A 25,604-nucleotide genomic window follows, 5' to 3' on the forward strand; every position below is an offset into this window, starting at 1 on the left:
ACAGGCCGAATGCATATTGCAAACTGCATCTCAGAGACACCTACACCTCCACCAGGTCCATTGCATCACTAATGTGCTTTTATATAATGAGTAATTTAATCATATTAGTTTTTAGTACAGTACACTGCGTGTTCGAGCAACTGCATAGAGTTAACATAGTCCTATTGTACTGTATGCTAATGTAACATAACAATACTAACTTCTAAGTTTCAGTTTCTCAAAATGTTTATTTGATCTATTTTTATATTTATTTTAATACTGGCACGTTTCTTATCCTAGTAGCTAGATATAGTACTATAGTTAGTAACATGCATTACACTTTTTTACTAACACGAGATATAAAAAGTAAATCCATGGCGCTACAGCCCATGAAGGGCCAAGACCGACCAGCCGGCTGCTGGCCTCACGTCCACATGCCGAAGCAGAGGTGGTCGATCATCCAACCAGAATGGAGGTATCGTGTGGTTAGCACGATGATCCCCCCAGCCGTTATAGCGGTTTGCGAAACCCTATTTTCGCTACCTATCGTAGCTCCCCAAGTGCATCACGCTGCTGGGTGGGCACCAGTCCCATACACTGGCCGAAATTTCATGAGAAAATTTCTTCTCCATGAGGATTCGAACCAGCGCGCATTCCGTAACGTGAGTCCTAGGCGGATGCCTTAGACCACGAAACCACGGCGCGGGACAACACGGGATATAGTCCTGTTAAAATTAATTCATGGTTACGCGAGAAATGTGTTGTACCATCTTGGAATACTGCATTATTCGGAGTTATTCTTTGAGATATTTCAAACAAAAATTTTAATGCAATTTTGCTCGCTTTTACATTGTTTTATATGAAACATTTCATAGCCTGTTTTGGGAAAGCCATTGATTTAATTTCCAATATGTTCAGTCAATTTAAGAGAGTAGTGTAGGTATTATAATTAGGCTTCGTATTCCAGCTACCTAAAGACTGAAGTTAAAGGCACATTTGGGTATATATTACGCCGAACACAGGTAATGCAACGGATAAGGATATAAACAAACAGGTTGTCGTTGCGTGTTCGTGGAGTCAACTCCCGACATTATGAAGCTATACTAGTTTATTTTCGTCGTGATCTTTACAGTGAATAATAACGTGCATTCGTAAGTTACGAAACTTGAACATACGCAGATGTCACTTGAAATGATTTTATATTGCAAGAAATTATTTCAATAGCACATGACGTTATTGGTGCATGATATAGTACAAGATATTCATAATGTCTAATATTTTTTCGTATTTCATTAGGATATTGCATGTCGCTCATCACTGAAAACCCACTAATTTTCTATGTAGGTCCTTCTCTAGAAATTCCTTAAAATGTAGATTATTCAATTATTAATTGGGATGTTGGCACTGGACATCATGGTAGGCTACACAAATCCATGCTAAACGTCGAGTTAATATCTTCATAATTTTCAGATTTTGACGGTACTGGTTTTTTAGATTACGTTCAACACACTTTCTGTTCCTTTTGGTATTGCAGTGCCTTTCAGTGCATTGTTTTTGTCACTTTTACGTTTATTTTACACAATTTATATGCAATGTTGTCTATATTGACACTGAAAATATTAGTTCAAATATTCTCAATAATGACCTGCAATATTACACACTTGAGCGTCTTACCTAAGGCATTTTACCTCTGCAATGAACCTTCAATCAGCCACAAAGATGTAGTTATTTAAATAATACGACTAGTATGAGCAGTGATCGATAAGACTACTCACTATGACTGCGTCTCTATTTTGAATTTCTAGAGGAAGAGGGCAAAGGATGCGTAACTATTTTGTATACGAAAGTACTTGTACCAGCGCTGTGACGTCACATATACTTCGAATCGGACAACTTCATTCCAGTTTATAGGTAGCTCAAATAAGGAACCTAATTATAATAAATTATTTAAAGAATTTTAGTTTTGTCCTTTAAATCTGCAGAAATTTGGTCTGAACAAACACAACATTGTAAAATTCTTTCGCAGAACGAAAAATTGCATTTATTCCGATCAAATTTCTGCAGATTTAAAGGACAAAACTAAAATTCTTTCAATAGTTTATTATCGTAATACAGTGCTCTCTGAAATTGACTGAGCATATTGGGAATAAATTAAATGGCTTTACCAAAACGCTATGAAATGTATCAATGTTTTTCATAAAAGACCGTCATAAACTTATGACAGATTTTTATGAAATACGTTGATAAATTAACACAGCTTATCGGATCCAACATGGGTATTAAATTCACGCTATGAAATGTTTCATATAAAAAAAAATTATCTCGAAAAGGAAGAAAAAAAATTGTATTAAACTTTTTTGTTTGAAATATCTCAAAGAATAACTCCATGAAATTAATGGCATTACTCACGGTTCACCCTGTATATAATACTTTGGGCATGACCTTTGTAGATTCCGCTATGTAACGCAAGAAGATAATATGCTGTTCTTTATAGATTCATGATTGTTTTACAGTACCCATGGTTACGGTGTGTGGCAACGCAGACGATTATACGCAAATGTAACTTTTATATTATTCTTTTTTTTTTTAACAATCTGCAGGGACATCTTGCGGGTATGACATTGACGCAACGTGTGGGAGACTGCGTGAGGTCTGCCCACATCGCAACTATCTCACACACACAATGCCCCCTCCCCATCATCTCTCTTCAACTGTTAACGTTACGCAAACCAGCCCCTTTCATTAAGAAAAAGTTTTGAGACAGAATGTCACTTGTCGTGCACGTGGAACAAGAGGTTTTTATCCTGAGCTCCTGTACTGTAACGACTACGTTGGTATGCGTTATCGACAATTCTTTTTGCTTCTGAATTTCATACAGGCTCTTTTCGGTCAAGAATGTTGATGTATTTGCAAATACTATCGCTTTAGTAAAATTAAGTTAAAATCAGACACTGCACTGCCAGTAATTTGAATATTGCGTAACGATAGCATGCAGGATTGTATTCGTGGTGATTAGTGCATTCAGTTCACTTTGTAACCATTTTTGGAACGTCAAACTTCAGAAGTAAAGCAGCAGGAAAAATGTAGGATCAAAGACTTCAACTTACGATGCGTTGTTGATAAAGAATAAGTATTATATAAATAATTGATTAAATGGCGATCTTACTATTATATTATATTATATTATATTATATTATATTATATTATATTATAAATGTTAAATATTATGTTTTATTTAACGACGCTCGCAACTGCAGAGGTTATATCAGCGTCGCCGGATGTGCCGGAATTTTGTCCCGCAGGAGTTCTTTTACATGCCAGTAAATCTACTGACATGAGCCTGTCGCATTTGAGCATACTTAAATGCCATCGACCTGGCCCGGGATCGAACCCGCAACCTTGGGCATAGAAGGCCAGCGCTATACCAACTCGCCAACCAGGTCGACTATTATACTATATTATATTATAATAGCCACCGGCGTAGCTCAGTCGGCTAAGGCGCTTAATTGCCGCGGATTCGATTCCCGCTTGGGCTGATTACCTGGTTGGGTATTGTGTTCTTTCCGAGGTTCTCCCCAACCATAAGGCAAATGTCAGGTAATCTATGGCGAATCCTCGGCCTCATCTCGCCAAATATCATGTCGCTATCACCAATTCCCTCGACGCTAAATAACCTAGTATTTGATACAGCGTCGTTAAATAAACAAGTAAAACATTATTATATTATATTATATTATATTATATTATATTATATTATATTATATATCAGCCACCGGCGTAGCTCAGTCGGCTAAGGCGCTTATCTGCCGATCCGGAGTTGCGCTCAGGCGCGGGTTCGATTCCCACTTGGGCCGATTACCTAGTTGGGTTTTGGATTTTGGGTTTTTTTCCGAGGTTCTTCCTATCCATAAGGCAAATGTCAGGTAATCTATGACGAACCCTCGGTCACATCTCGCCAAATACCTTGTCGCTATCACCTATTCCATCGACGATAAATAACCTAGTATTTGATACAGCGTCGTTAAATAATCAAGTAAAACAATATTATATTATATTATATTATATTATATATTATTCATTCATTCATTCATAGTATTCTGCCCAAGGACAGGTCTTTCAATGCAAACCCATTATTCTCCAGTCTTTCCTATTTCCTGCCTTCCTCTTAGCCTGCGCATATGATCCATATATCTTAATGTCGTCTATCATCTGATGTCTTCTTTTGCCCCGAACTCTTCTCCCGTTCACCATTCCTTCCAGCGCATCCTACAGAAGGCAGTTTCTTCTCAACCAGTGACCCAGCCAATTCCTTTTCTTCTTCCTGATCAGTTTCAGCATCATTCTTTCTTCACCCACTCTTTCCAACACAGCTTCATTTCTTATTGTCTGTCCATTTCACACTCTCCATCCTTCTCCATATATTATACTATGTTACATTACATGTCTTTGTGTTCTTTATGAATATTTTAATTTTTCGATAGTCTAAGAACACAAGTCAACCACAGTTTATTCGATAAGGAAGAAGAAAATCCGCATTCTGTAGTTCTGAATATAGCATAAAAGACACTCAACTTGGGATTGTCTTGTATGAGCATGTTTAATCATAATATCAGTACATTGGTACTTCCCACGCAAGTCCGTTAAGAAATCTTTGCACTTTTGCGACAAATCTAACCACACAGATTTTTGATGTTGAGTCGTGTTTTGTCATGGTGTCAGCCCGTCAATTGTTTTCAATTTTAATTATTTTTACTTTTAAGTAATATTACATTAAAATCATCCATACCAGTATGAACTATAAGTGTACGGTAATTAGATTACATTCACATTTGCAACAATAATGAAATAATGTGTACGGTAATTAGATTACATTCACATTTGCAACAATAATGAAATAATGTATTTATATCAAGTGATTCAAGTGATGATTGGAAGCGGGAGGGCCTGGAGGAAAACTTCCAGTTTCAGGGAAGTGTCTGGGGCGGCCACTTTCAGTCGACCGCTATGAGTCAGCGCGCCATTGTTGTCCAGCGGGTTTCCAAGGGCATTGTCTGCGAGTCTCCTGCACACGATGTGAGTGCTGCAGTGTGGAAGGTCAAGAACTAAAATGAACATTTACTGGAGTGAAAATAGCAGTTAACTGGTACAGTAGGGCCTCACTGTCTGTAATTAGTTGAGCGGATATTTATAACTTCTGTAATTTATTATAGAATAGAATGTTTTATGATCGGTGGCAGAGTTAAGGCCATAAGGCCTTCTCTTCCACTCAACCAGCTTTAATATAATAGTGACATACATATTTAAATTATGTGTATTTATAATACACTAAAGATTCTCCAGCAATATACTTCAGTTAAATTTTAACAACTAGTACATGTTTATTTAATTTGAGATATAGCCTACACGAAAAAGTAATAACTTAATAATTTATGCTCGACCATGCCGAAATGTAGTAATTATACACCTGGTAGCAGTCCTTTAATGCATGTCATTAAAGTGCATCTACTCATTAAAGTACAGGTCTTCAGCCAATCACAAGTCAGCTTTGTACAGTTATATCGATTATTCTCGGATGTGCAATCGACAGACAATTAGCGAAAAGTCACGGAGGCTGGAAATCCAATACTGTCGCAGAAGGTTATGTTCTGTTACTATAATAATTAGCGTTAATTGTAAATAATATTCAAATAAATTCAATTTGTCATCTCTTTTTCAATTCTAAATCAATTTCCAGGTTATATCAGACTAATGTTCATTCTTATTCTGTGCCAAGGTCAATGACATTCGGCCTCGGAAAAAATCAATACTTTCGCGTCTGCGCACATCTCACAATTCAGGTCAGTTCGCACATACCCATAAAAAGACCTAATTTTCAATACTTTCAAGCTAGAAATATGGTCGAGCATAAAAAGTCGTATGAAACTTGCCTATAATGGTAATTAAGACGCTCGTATGAAAATTATGAAACTCGCTTGCGCTCATTTCATAAACAATCATACTTGCGTCTTAATTACTACCATTATAGGCTCGTTGCATAATGTACTATTATGAGCTAATGTAATTCAATTCAGTCTATATGCAATATATAAAGAATTATAATTAAGTTGAGATAGATATTTTGTTAAATGATGAGAATTAATTTAATAGTAGTTTAGTAGGACTATGTTACAAGGAGCAAAATATAAATCTGAAATACGTACAGTATATTGATATGATGAGAATAATATTAATGTAATGAGATTTTGCCATTACAGATATTGTATTCTATTTAAAAAAAATTAATGGTAATAATAAGAATGGACTAGTGAAGTGATTTGTGTGGAGTATAACACTGTATGTTGCAGAAACATGGACATTACGATGAAGTGAAGAGAAGCGAATAGAAGCATTTGAAATGTGGATATGGATAACGTTTTCACCATTATCACACCAGTCAACAGACTCTATCAATTTTGTGGTTACGTGAAGAGGGTGGTAGGGATGCGCGCTCAGTTGTGGTGGCGCCATTGGTAGCTTAATAGGCTAATGTAAAACAATGACCCGTCTAGTAGTGATGCCATCATAGACTTAGTATGGAACGATATATTTCCTCCATTCAGGTATTTTTCTTTGCATCCATAGCAACAGCAGTAGTTCGCCGTCACTGTGGCTATAATCGGTACATAACTTATTATCTTACTTTGAATACATTTCATTAATGAATCACAAGCAAGACCCCACGTATAAACACACTACAGAATCGTCTGCAACATACCAAAGTCACGTGACTTACGTTTTCGATGTTGATACCTTGCGCAATAGACCAGGCGCTCTCTATGCTCGTCGATGTTTACACAAATCTCAAAATCCATTCATCATACAAACACGTCAAGTTCATGAGGAGAGCATTAGATGTGCCCAGTCTCTGAACATTGTTCCAGAAGATGCCTTATTTCATAAGAATGAACATTTCTTAAATGCTGCAAAGATTCGTAACCTTCTGAGGAACAGAGAATTTGATATTTGGTGTCGTCATCCACAGAAAGGGAAAGGCGTAGTTTTATTTAAACAATATCCTAGTGCCAACAAATGGATTTGTAAACACGAAGGACTCTTCAACAGCGAATGGCGCGATGGCATTAAAATGGTTGGAAATGTTGCTGCAGTACGCGCTGTGCCGGGAAGATCTCAGGACAACCGTTGTAGGCATTGCCACAACGAGGTTGAAACTCTTGCACACGTCCTGGGATCCTGTCCGCACGGCGAAGCTCTGCGAAACGCTAGACACCACCAAGTACGATCAATTATAGCCACTGCCCTTAAAGATGCCGATTACAACACCTTTGAAGAAGTGCATGGTCTCTCCGTCACTGCCAGTACACGGCGCATAGATATAATAGCTTTCAAGGAATCTACAAGATCTGGATTCATAATTGATCCCACTGTGCGTTTCGAAACGAATGAGGAACAGCCAGCAGAAGTGGATAAGGAAAAAAATAATATCTACAATCCTACCATTCCATATTACCTCCAAAAGTACCAGCTAAAAGAGCTTGAAGTAATCGGACTTCTGGTTGGAGCAAGAGGTACCGCTACTCTCTTCATGAAAGATGTGTTTAAGAGGCTTGGAATACCTACATCTATTATTCCGATTGTAACTTTAGCTGTATTGAAAGGATCAATTGCTCTCCTGAAGCATCATCTATATTCGAAATGAAACCAAGTTCATTAGCATTCTTTACTTTTATGAAACACTTACCTCTCTAAAACTAGGTATATTTCCACCAATCACAAAATGTATTTGCAGCTATGTACTTGTAGGAGTTTCATTGTCAAAACAAAATTAATGGTTCACTGAACTTGTAAACATTTATATGGTTAAGTACTCTTTGTCCCTTGTGGCAGCTCACGAATAGTGAGAAGATTTGTAAATTAAAAAAATTACTAACTCTATGGATGCCACCAAATGTTTCCCGTTTTGTTCTGGGGTGGTTCACCAGTAAGCCACCTATTTTTGGTGGCAACACCCGTTACCTTAGCCTCATAGCTCTCATTAGCCTCTATGTCCCAAGATGTGTTGAGCCACCGCTTGATCAGCTTGGTTGCTTCACCAGTAGCCTAGTCTAATAGAGGCCTTATATTTTCTACTGTTTTTTGTTTTGTCCACCAAAGCTTCTGTGGTCTCACAAAACTTTGTCCTCCAAAAACAAAGACCTTGTAATCCAAAAACATCTGCAGTCTCAATGGAAACACTGACCCGCAGGAACATCTGTACGCAAACAAGGGACTTGGTGAGAGGAAAACTGGACAGTTGTTAATTTTTTACATGAAGTCCTCTCGATGAGGAATAGATTCTACTACGACACAGCTTCTAGATCTTCACTTACGTTTCTAAAGAAGGCACGCTAAGTATTTTCGTCCCCTTAATACTGTATCTAGACTGCCAAGAGCGGCAATAAAGAGATGCTTTAGTTAATTACTGATCTTATCTTTTGTATTGGAATAAAAATAGTAAGTAAAATAGGAATAGTCGGTAATAAGCTCTCCACAGCCATTTTGGTCTCTTGAGAATTTAGTTCGTCTCAGTCATGATGTCCCGTTGAAAGTCGAGCACGTTGACAGGTTCTGAAGTGCAAGCAAGGCCCGCTGCGTCTCGCTTTATATAGATCAACCTGTCAAACCTGTTGCAGCCAGCGAGGGTCAACGTAGTTCCATTCTATCATTGACCATTTTCCGCTATTTTCCAGTCTCCAGTCAATGCCTCACATAATCGCTTGTAAACGAGTTAATTGTGTTCAGCATGTCTGCCAGCCAGGAAAACATCGACATTACGGTACTTTGTGGCACGAGAAGCACTTTCTACTGTTTTTGTACCCAGTGAATCAGTCAGTCACTCTTCATTTAAATACGTGAGGACAGTTTCTTCAAATAAATACTCTCAGGTTCAGTCTGACAAGTTGTCAACAAAATAATGCGAATATTCTTGAAGATGTGGATTAAAAGCAGGGAATATAATATATTATCGGAAAGGCTTTCTTCGATTATTTCGTTTTCCATCATAAAATTCCAATAGGATTTATATATCACCGTATTATTTGTGTCATTTTTGAGGTTCAAACCTGTCTTCGGACAGTTGACTAAACAACAACACCGTATTATCAAATCAAAGATTGTCAATAAACTTAGATTTAATTATGTTTAATCAACGCTATACATTTAGACGTAGCGGACTCTGGCCATGTAGTCAATGTGATAAATGAACAGCTCATAAGACAATACAGGACCAGCACTAGACAAGGAATACATGCTAAATCGTTCATTATGGAAAGAACTCTCCAATGGGGATATCTTATGCGAAGTTTTACCGTTAGATGGCAGAAGCGTTCCATGCGGCACTACATGTTGTAGTGCTACAGTTGATTATGTTCTCCCACTTGTTGGTTTTCTGTGCGTGTCAAAATTATATTTATAATTATTTTGTATAACCTAGTATAACTTAATATAGTTGTTTTTACATCATAATTTAATTTAATTTACAATAAATAATAGCGTAAACTTGTATAATACTGAGCGATTCCTCTTAAGAGATGGATGGGAAAATCTGCAGTGTGCAGAAATAGATACGTGTAAATTGAATATTCATGAACCTAAACGAGAACTTTGAGAACGAGGTGCACGAATAAAATAAATAAATCAATCAATCAATCAATAAGATAGGAACTTTGTCGAAGGTGAATATTATCTCTTTAATCATTAGTATTGTAAGTACCGTACACTAAAAACAGGATATGCATCCACCAATGTGTTTTTTTTTTTTATAGGGAAGGGACTATCGATACTGAATTCCTCGTATTTTTTTCTCTAGTTGCGGAAAGATCAAATGCAATGTTTGATAAGATGATATAATATGATCGCAGTAGTATCACGATTATTCATGTGTTTTTTAGGTTAAGGACATGCAGTTTTGAATATTATGTGGGCTGATTTCGAAAATTTGAAGTAAAAACATGGTTTTAATATAATTAGTCTACAGCACATTAAAAACATTATTCACGAAATGGATTTCACTATGGATCGTCCTGCATAATAAACACCCCAGTTAATCGAGAGTTTACTGCAGGAGTAAAATTCTGGCGACTCCTAGGCTAGAAGAACTGAATATAATCTAAGCTAACACAGCTTGCTGTCGAGATTGCGTATGATTTTATTAAATTTTCTTTTCCCTCTTCCAAAATGAAACTGTAGCCAGCAATTCCTTACTTGAAGTAGTTATTTTTGTTTAATAGCTAGCACTTTCGAGGTGCAATTTAATTAGTTAATTTTTTTAAAGTTTACAGCATATTATATTCAGAATATTTCGGGACCTGAATGAAGACAGAAGGCTTTCCTTGCTTTTTACAAATAGGAACATAATAAAAATTTGGCATTTTGAGTTGTTTTTAAGAGTATTTAATGTACTAACACACAACATAAATCCTCAATGTTTATATACCGGAAAACAAATGCACATGGAAAAGCGCATCTCTCGAAGTGCATGCGCGATATCTGTTGGTGCTAGTTCAGATATCCCTATTTACTGGCAGGAATTGAACTCGAATTCTCTGGGTTTATAACCACATACGCTACTATTTGAGTCCCAGCACACAAGATTTTGAACAGAAATATCCGCTAATGTAATTAGTAGATATAGGCTATATGACTCCCAAGAAGTTCACTAAAACGAACTGGTATTCAGAAATAACTAGGACAATTTGAAGACTACAAACATAGTAATAATAATGTTATGTACATTGTTACGAGAATTGTGAAGGATTAAGTTTAAATTATGGTTTAAATAAAATAAAAACAAAAATAATTCACAATTAATATTGATTTCTTAGTTACTAGAAGTAAATATGTTTTGTATTGTAGATTATTATACAGAGTATTCATAAAGTATGGAATATTATTCATATAGGACATTCGTTACCTCGTGAACCTACCTGCGCGTGAGGGGAAGCAGAAAGTTGACTGAAAAGCTTCCCTCTCTCGCTACGCTTCAACTTGAAGCTAACTAGCTCACTTACCCCCCCCCATAAGGTAAACCTAAAATTTAATGAAGATTCGGAATATGTAATTTAACATAGGGTGTCATTTTAAAAAATAAAATGTACTGTCACACTTTTAATGTCTGAATAATTAATTTCTTTCAAACACTGGTATCGTATTGTTTGGTTTATCTCCCACAGCTTTGTATAAAACTTTTTTATATGAAATTAAAATTTAGAAGTTATGAGTAATATTCCGTACTTAATGAACACTTTGTATAAGTTATCATTGGTTCTAAATCCTGTTAAATTTCAGTATAAATAAACTGTGTCATACTACAAAATGAAACTGGATACGACACACTCAGAACCGAAAAGTAATTTCATTCTCAAATTGATGACAATAATAAATCAGAGAACCGAGAAGTGTTTCCTTAATAAAGAAGGCTGAAGTTCGTATGTTGACCTGTTTGTTCCTCGCGATGATTTCATACAGGTGTGATACGCAGTCTTCCATCTAAAGGCTATGTGCAATCGATTTCATGCAAATAAATTATGGTTATTTTGTGCCATATATTACCCGTCCGTGTATTACATCAGCCCTATGTTTAAACTAGTCTTGTAACACAATTACTGTATGTAGGAGAGCGAGCCTTGAACGCGCCCCTTCTCTCTTGTGCTGCACATAGCCTAATTGACCGCTAATCTGGTTTCGTGTGATATTACAACAATAAACGATGAGCGCGGCGATAATAAAAAACGAAGGCTTGTTTATAGTTTGTATAGATACTTGGAAAACAATTGGTGGGAAGATAGGCAGTTAATTTAATAAGTTGCAAAGAAATGATTATAAAATATTGTAAATGAGTGCGCAAACAAAGAAAGCAGGTTGTCTACGTTATAGGCTAAGCTTGAAGCTTGTTTACGAGTATGCAGTCTGTATCGAACACGATAAAAGTAGTGTCAAGTCTGTCGGTATTTTTATATAGTGATAAGTTAACCGTCATCATCATCGTCATCACCCGCCTTCCAGGTGGCCTGTTACGGTCTCACTTCAGCGCTTCAATGGTCTAGCCAAATTTATTTTCCCTCATGGTTGTTAACGTAGTAGCTGCATAGGAATTCTAGTAGATGAGATCCTTCGAAACATATTGTGTCCAGTTATTGCGATAATTTTTAATTTGTTCCAAAATAGGCTGCACTTGCAATTCTTCTAATATAGTATATCCAGGGCCGGGCATTTATAGAGATCGCGAAAATCACGACATAATAGATATACAATAGGTTTTTACTAATCTTTACGAATTAAGTGATTCTGATTAATAATATGCGCATAAAAAATCGCAACAAATCGCGAAATAGAGTTATAATAGCGAAATATGAACACATTTGCGAATTATTACTTGTACTAGTGCGTCGTTTTATAGCGAATTTCATATTCTGAGTTATTTTCGGATTTTTATCACTTGAATTTGTTATATATCCAAGTAGGCCACATTACATGGTATTCCAGGTTTTCTGATTACATTAGTGGACTCAAAAGACGGAGAATTCAACTTTTCACTAATAATTTGAAAGTGTTAATTTGAGGGCTGCAAGTTTTTTTTTTTTTTTTTTTTTTCGTTTTTAATGAATGTGCGTTAAATATAGTCTCAATCCAACAAATGTTGTCTATTGGTCATACCGCACCTTTATCAGAATCCAACGAACCTTTAATGTTAATTATTTGCAAAGTAATATTCATATTGAGTTAATATTCCAATTCCAAAATAATTGTATTTTCCAAAATTTCCATTAATTTCCGCCAAGAGTACAAATCAATCTCCAACAATCTCTGCCGACACCAATATTAAAAACACAAATGATAAAATGAATCTCCATAAATACCTGCCCCTGTGTATAGCTTATTACGTTTGTGATTTCTGCGCAGCATAAATTTCATTTCCGCTGATGTAATCCTTCTTTCATCTTCTTTAAAAATGGTATATGCTTCGCTGCCGTATGAAAGAACTGGTGTGGCTAATGTTTTATAAATTCTTAACCTTGTATTGTTTGGACTAAGTTTGGTTTGAAGACTTTATTACATTTACAGTACAGCTGTATTGAAATTTATTATTTGTTAATGTATGTTCTTTTCATATTCATATGAAATGTTGTGTCCGAAGACTTAAAAACATTGCTGACTTTTTCAAAATTAAGTTTATTCAATAAATTAATGATCAGTAACAATATGAAGTAATTTAAAGTGTACAGGTGATTTCGTAATCTGTACAGAATATTGCATTATGTCTGCAGCAATAAGTTTCAAAGCTTTTAAAACAATTCCAAAACACTTAAAACATTCAACTGAAAATGTTGGAATTCTTCCCCGTGCTCCAATCAAAAGTCCAAAGACTTCAATCTGTCCTTGTACATGTTAATAATCCCTAAAGTATTAAATCGTAGGCTCATAGATGACCTTCCTTTCTTCATGTTTTAGTGTAGGTTGTTCAACTACAGTTTCAAAGCGTGCTGTGGGATCGGTGATATTTGCTCTGTCTTTTCTTTATCGAAGATAATTATGTCAACTCACCGGGAACTTCCATCTTTTATAAAGCAATGCACTTCTGGGTGAATTTCGTAGAATGAAGGAAGGCTGTTAACAATAAGTTCTCGTATTGCATGTTATCTAATATTCTGGACGAGAGTTCCATGTTGGGAAAATCCCAGGATGTGTTTTTTTATAAGTTTATAGGATAAAAAAGATAAATTTAATTACAACAAAAACGTAATTGAAACAAATGAAAAATATGTTCTAAGTATTCTCACAGTCTTAAGTGCATTAGACGATCTTCATGTAGGTTGTCCCTCATCATAGTTCCAACTAAAGATAACACTAAGCCAAGTGGCACTCAGATCTTTCTTTATCACTATGATTTAATTAATGATCGCTTTTATTTTAAGTATAATCATAAGGTTTTAAATGTCATTCATATACACCGAAAACATCATCTGCTGTTAGCTTAGGTATTAAGTAATTATATTCCTCATAGGCTGAATTCCTGTTATGATTTGTAGACTGACCAGCAATAGTTCTCTAAACTTATAAAATATAACTTAAATAAAATAGTAAAAATCGAACAGTGAAATAAGAGAATGTTAGAAACTACTTGCAGGTTTGACCTGTAATTTAACAATTTCATTAGTTTCTTTGCGTCCGACACTATCATGCATAATAAGCACTAACTGCCTGATAGCAGGCAACCTGTTTTGTGTGCGCATCCTATATACACAGGAAGAGAAGACAGAAGCGTCTCTTTTAATTGTGTCATAATCGGATTCGATTAATTACCAGTGAACCGCGAGGACAAGAAGATTCTAACTTCGTCGTGAAAGTGTACAGAATTAAGAGGTTTTTGTTTTGGCTGAATTTAATGGTACTGCTACTTTTTAAAGCCGGTGACATCGCGTGCTATGCTGAAGTTCGTTTTAACTCGCTGCTATGCGCTACCAGGAATTTAATCCCCAAGAGAGTCGCACCACAGGACTCGAGCTAGTGTCCTGTTCAGCCCTGCCCAAACTTGAAACGCTATGAAAGTTTATCTTTAAGCAGAGTAGCTTCAACTGTACGTTACGAAATATATTGCATTGTTTTATTTTCGTAGTAGTAGTATCAATGGTATCAGTAGTAGTATCAGTGATATCAGTATCAGTAGTAGTAGTATCAGTGGTATCAGTAGTAGTATTAGTAGTAGTAGTAGTAGTAGTAGTAGTAGTACAGACGTGGAAAAATTATTAGCAAAATTGAAGATTTTTATGATATATATTTACAAAATTTAACTCTTCAATTTAGACTACAGTTGACGTTTTTTTTATATTTCTATCTACTTTCATGATAGAAATGTGCAAAAATGTCAACTGTAGTCTAAATTGAGACGTCATATTTTGTAAAATTATATAATAAAAATCTTAAATTTTGCTAATAATTTGTCCACATCTGTAGTAGTATCAGCGGTAGTGGTAATGGTAGTAGTAGTAGTAGTATCAGTGGTATCAGTAGTAGTAGTAGTAGTATCAGTGGTATCAGTAGTAGTAGTAGTAGTAGTAGTAGTATCAGTGATATCAGTAGTAGTAGTGGTATCAGTAGTAGTAGTAGTAGTATCAATGGTATCAGTAGTAGTAGTAGTAGTATCAATGGTATCAGTAGTAGTAGTAGTAGTATCAATGGTATCAGTAGTAGTAGTATCAGTAGTAATAGTACCGAGTGAGTTGGCTCATGCGTATTACATGGAACTTGCATTCGGGAGGTCCGTGGTTCGATTCCCGACTAACCTGACTGTGGTTTTTCCGTGGTTTTTCACAGTTACTTAGGCAAATGCCGAGTTGGAATTTTCATTGTCACGGCCCTTTTTCCCTTCCCCTCTCACGTAGAAAAACAATTTAGAATTTCATATCATAGCATTCATCTTGTCGGCCTCGGTAGCGTAGTCTGTATAGTCCTGGCCTGTGCTCGACGTTGCGGGTTCGATTCCGGCACAGGTCGATGGCATTTAAGTGTACTTAATTGCGACAGGCTCATGTCAGTAGATTTACTGGCATGTAAGAAAACTCCCGCGGGACAAAATTCCGGCACACCGGCAACGCTGATACAACCTCGGCAGTTGCAAGCGTCGTTAAATAAACCGTAATTAAAAAAAAATCATTCATCTTTCTCATCTCATTCAAAAGACATTCAGGTCAAGACACATGTCTTCATTCGCTTACGGGAGGGGGCGTTCTCTCTAGAACCGTTCCTGAGTTCCCAGCCTTCCGCAATATCCCTGCCAGGATTCATTCCTTAACAGGACTTCCAAGGGCGCTTCGACACCTTGGAAGGGCCGTTGGAATGAATCCTGTGCTGCTTGGTCACCTTGGTGGTGTGAACTTAGAGCGGAGGGGGGGGGGGGGGGTAGGAGCGGGTAAGCGAATGAATCACATGCGGCCGGTGGGCTGGTATACTCTCATCCTCATTCTTCCCATATACTTTGGGGTGCACATCAGGCTTCAGTATGGCCGACGTGCAAAGGGTCATCCTAACCCGCCCGTAACCACCGTGACCTAACCTAACCTAATAGTAGTAGTAGTTGGGTTTTTCGTTCAAGTCTCTTTACTCTATTACCTAATGATACCAATTACAAGGGTCCTCGAGACATTTCTTTTTCGATAGGTCTCCAATTTATTCATAAAGTATCGCTCGGCAAACGTGCATTCTGTGGTATAAAGATGAATCGCTGTATTGTGAAGAAAGCCGGAAACAATATATAGCATGTACGTGTCAGTTCATCATGTCATAATAAAGGTAAGTTAAAGGTAAAATTATCCACTCTACACGTCATGAAGATGGAACACTGTGCTTACGTGACCTCGGCAGTAGAATGAGGCTGTGTGATCGGCACAACGCTTTTACCTGCAGGAAAGACCAGGCACTCAATTTGACAGAAGCCTCAGTGGATCGCTGAGCCATCCTGGAAGTTCTGGCAATGGAAAGAATCCCGCCGCCACCCGAGATTTAACCCGGAATCTTACAGCCCTAGCAAGCTGCTCGGCCGCCTCATCATAGTAGACCTAAAATTTGTACAAAAAGTTTAATTTTTAGTTGTGAAATTCAAATTCCAGCGAATCCCAGTCAAATTATCCTGAAGTGAAATTATTCTGAACAAAGACGGTACTGGCTCAGTTTATTCTCGTCCCCTCTGCAGTCAGTACTTCATTTCTTCATAATTCACACACTCTACCTTATCACCAGTGCAGAAAGCAACGAGAAGTCACTTCATTTATTAAATTATTACTTTCCCGAGAGACCAACTTCGTGGGATTCTTGCTGAGAGTGTTCCGCGGAATACGTAACCATAGCACTGTCTACAATTGGCGCCAACAATCAAGTCTGCGTGTGTGACACAATAAAGAAGAGTATGTAGTCTATCAAGAAGTCAAAAAATGTGCGTTATCGCCTTTTCATGAGGAAATAACGCACAAGAAAATCGAGAAAATATTGTGATGTTGGAAAAATCGATTGCGAAATTTTCGCAGAAATGTCTACACGTCCATATACATCGGTTTCTCCTAAACTATAGGACCGATTTTGTTCACAATTTATCCGTGAATTATGCACATACAATATTGGATGTGTACAAAGTGACGCTCGATTTCTATTCATGTAAGCAAGGATTAGGATTATTAAAATCAATTATTGTTACTATTTTATGAAGGCGGCCGGGTAGCTCAGTTGGTACAGAATCTGGCTACGGACTGGAAGGTCCGGGGTTCGATCCCGGGTGGTAACGGGATTTTCTCGTTGCCGAACTTTCAGAACGGCCCGAGGTTCACTCAGCCTCCAATAAAGTTAAGTACCGCTTCTTTCTCGGGGGTAAAGGACGGTCAGAGCGTGATGCCGACCACACCACCTCATTCTAGTGGCGAAGTCATGGAAAGCGTGGGGTTCTACCTCCATGTCCCCCTAAGTGCCTTCATGATGTGTGACGGGGATACCTTTTTTGTTTTACCTATTTTTATGAAGCCGTTGACGAGTGTGAAATAGAATATTATTGCGTCATGGTTATAATAATAATAGTAGTAGTAGCAGTAGCAGCAGCAGCAGTAATTTATTTTAACTGGTAGAGTTAAGGCTATTCGGCCTTCTCTCCCACTCAACCAGTATGGTACAAAATTAGGCCTACTACATTGCTATAAACAAAACATAATTAATACAATACAATACACAATTAATATAATACAATGACAATTCTTTTTATCTTCCCAAGACACCAATAAAATGATTATGTAATAATAATAATAATAATAATAATAATAATAATAATAATAATATTTAAATATAATGGTTATGGTTATGTTATGTTTCTTTTCAGGTAACCATGGGGTTTCGATTCTTGTATTCATTATCGGGCTAACTTTTCACACACGTAGTACCTATAATTATTTTAATAAACGATTAATAGGTTTTTATTTCAAAACAAAAACACGAGAAGGTGATGAGTTTGAAACCGATTCCAATGCATTTAGAACTATGAAAAGGGAGCAGTTAAAGCTATACAGCAGTACAGCTGCTGCTTACGTCAAGTTGTAGGGGAAATTCACCCCATTCCACTCACCGCAGCTATACTCGGTACCATCACTAGCTTTAACTGCTCCCTTTTCATAGCCCTAGATTTTTTCAATTTTGTTTCTTGCATAAAGAGACATAAAGTGAGCTGTCCGATATATCCCCAAATCATGTTTGTATGCAGAATTATTTTTTTTCTACCCTTCGCTGCGAATTTTGTGAAAGTCCCAGAAGCCCCTAGGCCAAACCAGGAAGTGAAGAACGCCTCGTTGTTATAGTAATTATAAGATTAGCAGTCCTCGACATAAACACATGCAGGAGTGAAATAAAGCTAAGTTTAATGTAGTATACAATTCATATCACTTTTAAATGCCTATTTTCATAAATAGAAAAATAATGTCAATATACACTGGCCGGCGAAAAAATAACACACATTAAATATAGGTCTAAATGTAACCCTAGGTCATATGTATATAACAGGTAGCTCATCCCTATGTTAAAATCGGTTGCACTTTGAAGAGAAAAACCGCCAGGATCGCCACCCGTCCGCCGTAAACGAACACGAGATGGCAGTACAGTCGCTAATGCAATTCAAATGGGAGTTATAACGTGACTCCTTATGTAACAACTAGATGGCAGCATAGTAAATCTGACAAAACTTGTTACCGTCAAAGCCTATAAGGCTGAGCAGTCTGGGTATATATATTCTAGGATGTAACCAATAAAATGCCTCATTTAAATGCTTTCCCACTATTTCCACATGTTTTCCAGCTGAGAGCAATATTTTATGAGAACTTTTGAGGGATTTACTATTTACAAGGGTGCACGCGGTAGCGTCGCGGTTAAGGTGTAACGCTGCAAAGCTGGAAGATCGCAGATTCGATTCCCATAGGGTCATTGATTTTTTTCAATTGATCTATATAATACTTCTCGACGAACTGTGACCCTGTGATTTACTCAGCCGAATGAGTAGGCCTACAGAGGCATTTCCTTGGGAGTGAAGGCCTTTTCTTTTCTCAACAACACGAGATGAGGAAGGAGGAACATCCTACATTCTTCACTGCCGGAATGAGATTCAGTCTAATATTACCTGCTGGAAAGGAAATTGTATGAAGAATGGAGATGGATATTTCCTTTATGTGAAGAAAATAGGCCTCCAGTGCTCTTTTATTCAGATGTTACGTTGCTAAGCGACATGATAGCGAGGTACTCTTGCCTGTTACTCTAGAGACAAATCTTTTTCCTCTAGTATTCTTTAATGTTCACTTATTGACACATACCCTCCATCACGCTGTCGAAATGATTTGGTGCTTCTACAACAGTTATACCACAGTCTACTATATACAGTCACGAAGCTTGAGTTTTGAGGGTGCTAGAAACAATAGACTGTGACGGTACTATTTTGCATTGCCTATAATGAGGCGATATTAGCGATCCTAGTGGTGAGCAACTACCTAATGTTTGCATATTTACTACGTATTGAGCTTCGCGACTGTATATACTAGACTGTAGTTATACAGCGATCCCCTTCAAACTTTAAGTCGCATATACCGCGGTATGTTTCTTCTGATGACTGTTTCGAGAACAACGGGGTTTATGTTCTCCTTACCTTTGGAATATTCTCTCGTCAATAATAACATTGACAACAAGTAGTCAATTAAAGTAGTGCACACTTCGACCATATTTCTACCAATACCTAAATTCCCTTGCAACTTCTTGTTACGCGACAAACTTCAGTTTTCAACTGATGAAAAGTCCCAAAAACTTTCACCAAAGGATTTCATAGCATGTTCAGGGTTAAGAAATCATAATCTTCGTTGCTAAACGAACACTGACCGGGGAAAACACAATACAATATCAATACAAAGAATATAACATCATATTTAAACCTTTTTCCACTATTCCCACATATTGTTTTCCGTTGAAAGCATGGTAAAGGAACTGAATTCTTGCGAAATGCGTAAAACTTAGGAGTAACTAACTAAAATTAATGTCACCTTCGATACTCATTTTTAAATCTTTATACAGAAATAGAATATAATATAATTTAACATCTAATTTTGATCTTGAAAAGTTTGCAGTCTGTGTATGTCGATCTGCGCTTATAATTGGAGATAGAACGCTCCCGCTCTGAGCTTGGGTATTGTTATATATGTCCTTCTGGTATATCCTTGTAAGGGCAAGCAAGCTCCTGTCCCTTGCAGCCTACATCGGCCGCGAGTTGCATGACCCAGCCCAAAGTCACGCCTTCGTATAGCGCACTGCAGCCGCTATGCTTTACAATAATAATAATAATAATAATAATAATAATAATAATAATAATAATAATAATAATGATAATAATACCGGTAATAATAATGATGATGATAAATAAATATTTATTTATTTATTTATATTTGTGTGATGAACAACAGCCAGACGCCAATTACAGTTCAGCACAATACACAAACAGAAGATACAAATGTGCAAAAATAAATAAAATAATATCTTAAATAAAGAAAAACATAAATAATATTGAGAACAAGGACAGTAAATACTAATAAACGAAACTATACTTTAAAAGGATCTAAATTGTTCCCATGCAAATTGGCATATTTTATGCATCTGGAGAAAGAGATTTTGAATTTCTGTTGTATTTTTTTTTTTTTTTTTTTTTTTTGAAATCTTAAACCCTTTGTAGGAATACGAAGGCTGATATTGTTTGTGATGGACTCACAATCAATATCACCCTTGATAACTTTGCAAAAAAAATGATAATCAAGATTTTTGACGTCTAGAATAAAGGCCACAACAGTTAAAATATTTACAGATAATCTCATAATTAAAGTCAGAGGAATTGGGTATAAATCGAAAAGCACATAAGAAAATAAATTTTCTTTGAATATTTTCCAATTTTACCGAGTCAGTTGAAGTAATGGAATTCCAGGATACAGATGCAAATTCAAGTTTAGATCGAACCAAAGTAAAGTATAGAATAAATAGAGACAAAATGATGATGATGATGATGATGATGATGATGATGATGATGATGATGATGATGATAATAATACAGTGCACCTCCACCCATTAATAATTCAGCTATTGGAATAATTTCGCGAAATAATTAGATATTTAATAACTGACACAGTTGTTGCATTAAATACAGAAACCTATTATACGTAACGCCTGATTTTATGTGAGACGCTTTCTCAATAAATAACAGAATATCAATCGATTAAAAACGAAATTTAAACAAATAATATAACTCTCTATATCGTCGGTCGGTAACTTATTATCATATAAAGTTATAGGAATTAGTTTGGCCTTACTTCAGCTGTTAGTTCCAATTTCCACTTGACGTGTAGTGCATGTGATTTGCCTAGATACATTCTAACGACATGATCATACAAATTTTCAGTTACATTACATATTTTCGGTGGTACTAATGGTTTTCATTTTAACGTTTTACGGATAGCTTCAGTAATCCAAAACAAGTAAGAAATGTCTTGAAATTTTAGGCTTTTATAGTAGAATGTCCGAGATCTACTTCTGAAGAAATGTCTTATTAGGCCTAATGACGTAGTGAATCACAGATTATTATTATTATTATTATTATTATTATTATTATTATTAATTTCCTCCAATTTTCATGGCTCCTGATATTTTTCGTAACTTGTGTTTCCTTTATAAGTTAATTTATATATAAGTTATACATTTCCATCTTTTGGAATGAAGATGGTGTAGGTATTATCAGCCATATAGAAGCATATTTTCAGACTATTCATCTTATATTAAGTCAAGTTTAGATCACAATTTGAAATAAGAGTTTATTTTGACCATTTTACTCATTTTTACATCAACAAATGTTTTAGTAATGAAAAAGTTCATAAGATAATATGAAAACTAGATGTTAGCAAAATTTTAATTGTATATCTTTGGAAAATGTCCTCAGATATTTTATATCTTGCACGGTCTTGATATGCAATTGCTTTTAGTTTATTATGAAACCTATCTAAAACCTATACGCTGATGTTTATGAACTGCCCTTTGCAGATTGACTTCGGCTTCACTAAAAGTAGCCTGGTAGCAAAGAAAATAGCATTTAAAACTGTATTATTTATTTTCAATTTCTTAACTTAAAGTATTTGTCACTATCTAGTGAGATTATTACTACGAGTAAATTAACCAAAGTCGAGGATAGCAGGTAGCCCTGTGTTGCTCTTGACTTGTTGCCACTTGTTTTATACGTCAGTACTCATCCCTGTGCTTATATTTAGGTTAATAATATAGGTCTAATCAGAGAACCCTGCTCTGTTAATATTTATTTCAAAGAGATATCTTCCCTTCAACCGGGAACGAACCCAGGTTCTTTGAATCCGAAGTTAGTCCCCTCTTAGTGTGACTAAATTCACCTAATTCGACGCTAATTTTTATTATTCTTATTATTCTAGACTCTAAAGAACACGATGGTCCCTCATGTTGCAAAAAATTTTAAAAACTGTACGAGTCTGACCGACTTTTGTTTAATGGCGTCACAAATAGCCTAGCCTTGTTGGTAGGGCTGTAATGTAAATGCTATTTGTATAAGGAAACTGGTAGCATAATCTACATTATATACATTCGTACGAAAGTGTCACAAAGCTCAATGTCTGTCTGTGTCGAAGAGAGAGTCTAATTATAAGATCTAGTTAAATGGCACCATTAAAACAGTATTTTCGACTTTCCACACAACTTAAGTGGTACACATGTAATGTTTTCATCTTCCACGATAAAAATATTCGAACTCAACACGTGAACACTCACGGCAATTAAACGAAGATACCGGTATTGGATTTTATAATAATAGTTAATTAAATAACAGTGTCTTTATAGTCGTTATGACGTCAGAGTAACTCAGTTTGTAGAAAAGCTGTCTACGGACTAGAAGGTCCTGAGTTCAATGCTGGGTAGTGGTGATGGTGATGATGGGTTTTTTCTCGTTGCCAAAGCTTCCAGAGCGGCCCCTAGGTTCACTCAGCTTCCTGTCAAATTAAGAAGCGAGTCTTTCCTGGGGGAAAAGTCGGTCGAAGCGTGGTGCCGATCACATCATCTTATTCTAGTGCCAAGCCCAAGATATTGTATCTAATTCCAATTACCAGTTTCGTCCTTCGTACTAGTAACTCATGTTGAAATAATTCTGTACCTACTCTATAAAAGGGTACCTTACGTACTGAAATTCAATCTTCACTTCTGCCCGATCCGAAAAGATAAAATTACTCAGACATGCTATCTGCTGTCTGTCCAAGTGGTTTTGTCTCAGGGTCGTAGAAAGGGAGGAAAAATCACGTGACAGTTAATTATTTAACGAGGCCCTTGTATTTAAATTATTTTAAACAGTTTTATATCACGTAGATGTCCAATTCCTAACAGAAATTAATGTTTTCAGAAAAGAGCTAAGACAGCCCAGCCCAGAGGGGCGAGCAGAAGCGGGTGGGGGAAACCGAGATGCGACGTAGGCAAACTGACGACAATACCTGTGCGAAAATATTATTCAATATTGAAAGCTCTTTCGTCACTGGAAAACGCGAACATATTTCTGGAACGTACTATACTCACTGACTCAGTACTGTTTACTATGACCGTAAGGCGACTTTGACTGCATGCGCGGCCTTGGTTCTGTGTGGAAGATGGTTGTAAGTTTACTAGTAGAGAGGGTGGGAGTGAAGTACATTCAAAAACTCAGGTACAATAAAAATTGAAGTAAAAATAAAATGATGTCCTTGTATTATGATTAAGCTACTTTTCATTTTAAGAAATGCAACATTAGTACTTACAAATTTTCTTTTTTTCATTTCCATGGGATATTTGAGTGTTCCTTTCTTCGACAACATCATTAACTCTCAATATCGCGAAGCGAAGTAGCCTACTGTACATTATGATGTAATGGCAGGCTTAGCAAACACTTGACGAATGGAATAGTGAGCTGTCAGACCTTGAATGCTGATTGTAGTTCTCTGTGTTGCAGGTGCCTGATCTCGCAGGATGTCGCGTCAGCAGCCCGAGAGGAACATTCCTCACCTCAGGGATATATTCGGTTTCCATGGCAACTGGAGTAACAACAGCGGCAGCAGCCAGACAGCACGCAATAATGAAGACATGACGTCGAAACTTCAGGACATGCGCCTGACAAACGACGGCGGTAAAGAGAAGGTCCCATCTTCAGCTGGCAACGATAGCGCCATCTCCGTCGGTTCGACAAGCGAAGACGAAGTCCCTAAGACGTCGTCAAGCAACAAAAAGAAGAAGCAGCGTTCACGGCGAGATAACTCGAGGACTCTAACCGAAAGAGACGTAAAGCACCTGGAGAGACATCTATCAATGAAAAAGACCATCCGGAAGAAAATTATGCGAGACCTCCAACAAGCTTTCGTTGAGGACCCCAACGAGTTCCGAGTAGAAGACATTTCTCCCGAGCAGCTGAAGGCGGAGATCAACATCCAGTCCCTCAGTTTTGGCACTCCGTCCCACAAAACAGGCAAGAAGGCGCCCGCAGAGTCCAACTTCTTGGATATGCTACGAGGGGGCAGTACCAATGCCAACGCTGCACCTGGCGGCAGGTTCATAAATGACGACGAGGATTCCGGCCACGGATCGCCGACGCGCGAGTCATCTGCAGGCAGAATCGCAGACTATGAAGACGAAGACGATGACATATACGAAGCAGAGTCTGCAGCAAACAAAAAGACAAGCTTCTGGCGGCGGTTCACAATGAAGGGTCGTAACAAACGATGAAGGCTGTCCTCTCTTCACAGAGTCGAGACCAGACAAAATATTTACACTTTGGGGGATGACGGACATACTCCATTGAATCGAGAGGCCGTCTCTTTTTCATTGTTTCTGGCTTAGATATTAAGCGAGAAATAAATTTTTCTTGCATAATATACATATTAATGTTCTGTACGGAGAATATTATTTAATATTACCTGTATGTATTGATTTGCAAATGAAAGAAAAGCTTCTTCCTGATTGACAATCTAATTTAATATTTTCTGCTTTTTTATATTTTTAAAATACAGTAAGATTTTCATCATATCGGCAAGAATGACACCCATACTGAAAATTTTTTCGTATGTGTACATAACTAGCATCAGTTACAAATTTGGTATATTTTAGGCAAAACAAGACGGTCACAAATAGCCCACAACACAGAGGTGTAACCAATAATTTACTGCTCTGCTACAGATGAACTTAGTAGTTCCTTCACTCTTTGTTGCTCTCTACTCCTATAAGCTCTTTCTGGTCAGACGTTCACCTCTATTCCAATTTCATGAGATCTGCCACTGAGATCAAACTTAAAACAAACAAACTTGTAATAAACTGTATGATTAACAATGTTTAAACAACCGATTTTCGGGGCGAAGAATATGGTACTTACTACTTACTGAAAAGTATGAATATAAAATTATTCCCGTTAAAAAAATGTTTGGAACAGTACGGTACGAAAAATATTGAAAGACAAAATCTCGAAAAACACTCAATTAAATTTCTACAAGAAAATGGGGGTACCTATAGAAACAATTGCA

The 25,604-nt window shown here is 36.8% G+C and overlaps 1 protein-coding gene across 1 annotated transcript in view; it reads left to right on the top strand.

Annotated features, from left to right (window-relative positions):
* LOC138714966 (uncharacterized) overlaps window positions 1–25,375 on the top strand; it is a 196,382-nt gene extending 171,007 nt beyond the window's left edge. Inside the window, exon 3 of the mRNA XM_069847289.1 lies at window positions 24,047–25,375. Coding sequence (XP_069703390.1) covers window positions 24,064–24,813 — 750 coding nt within the window. The 5' untranslated portion in view covers window positions 24,047–24,063 and the 3' untranslated portion in view covers window positions 24,814–25,375. The remainder of the gene's footprint in view (window positions 1–24,046) is intronic.
* Window positions 25,376–25,604: the final 229 nt, after the last annotated feature.

Source organism: Periplaneta americana, chromosome 15, assembly GCF_040183065.1.
Source record: "Periplaneta americana isolate PAMFEO1 chromosome 15, P.americana_PAMFEO1_priV1, whole genome shotgun sequence".
Lineage (NCBI taxonomy): Eukaryota > Metazoa > Arthropoda > Insecta > Blattodea > Blattidae > Periplaneta > Periplaneta americana.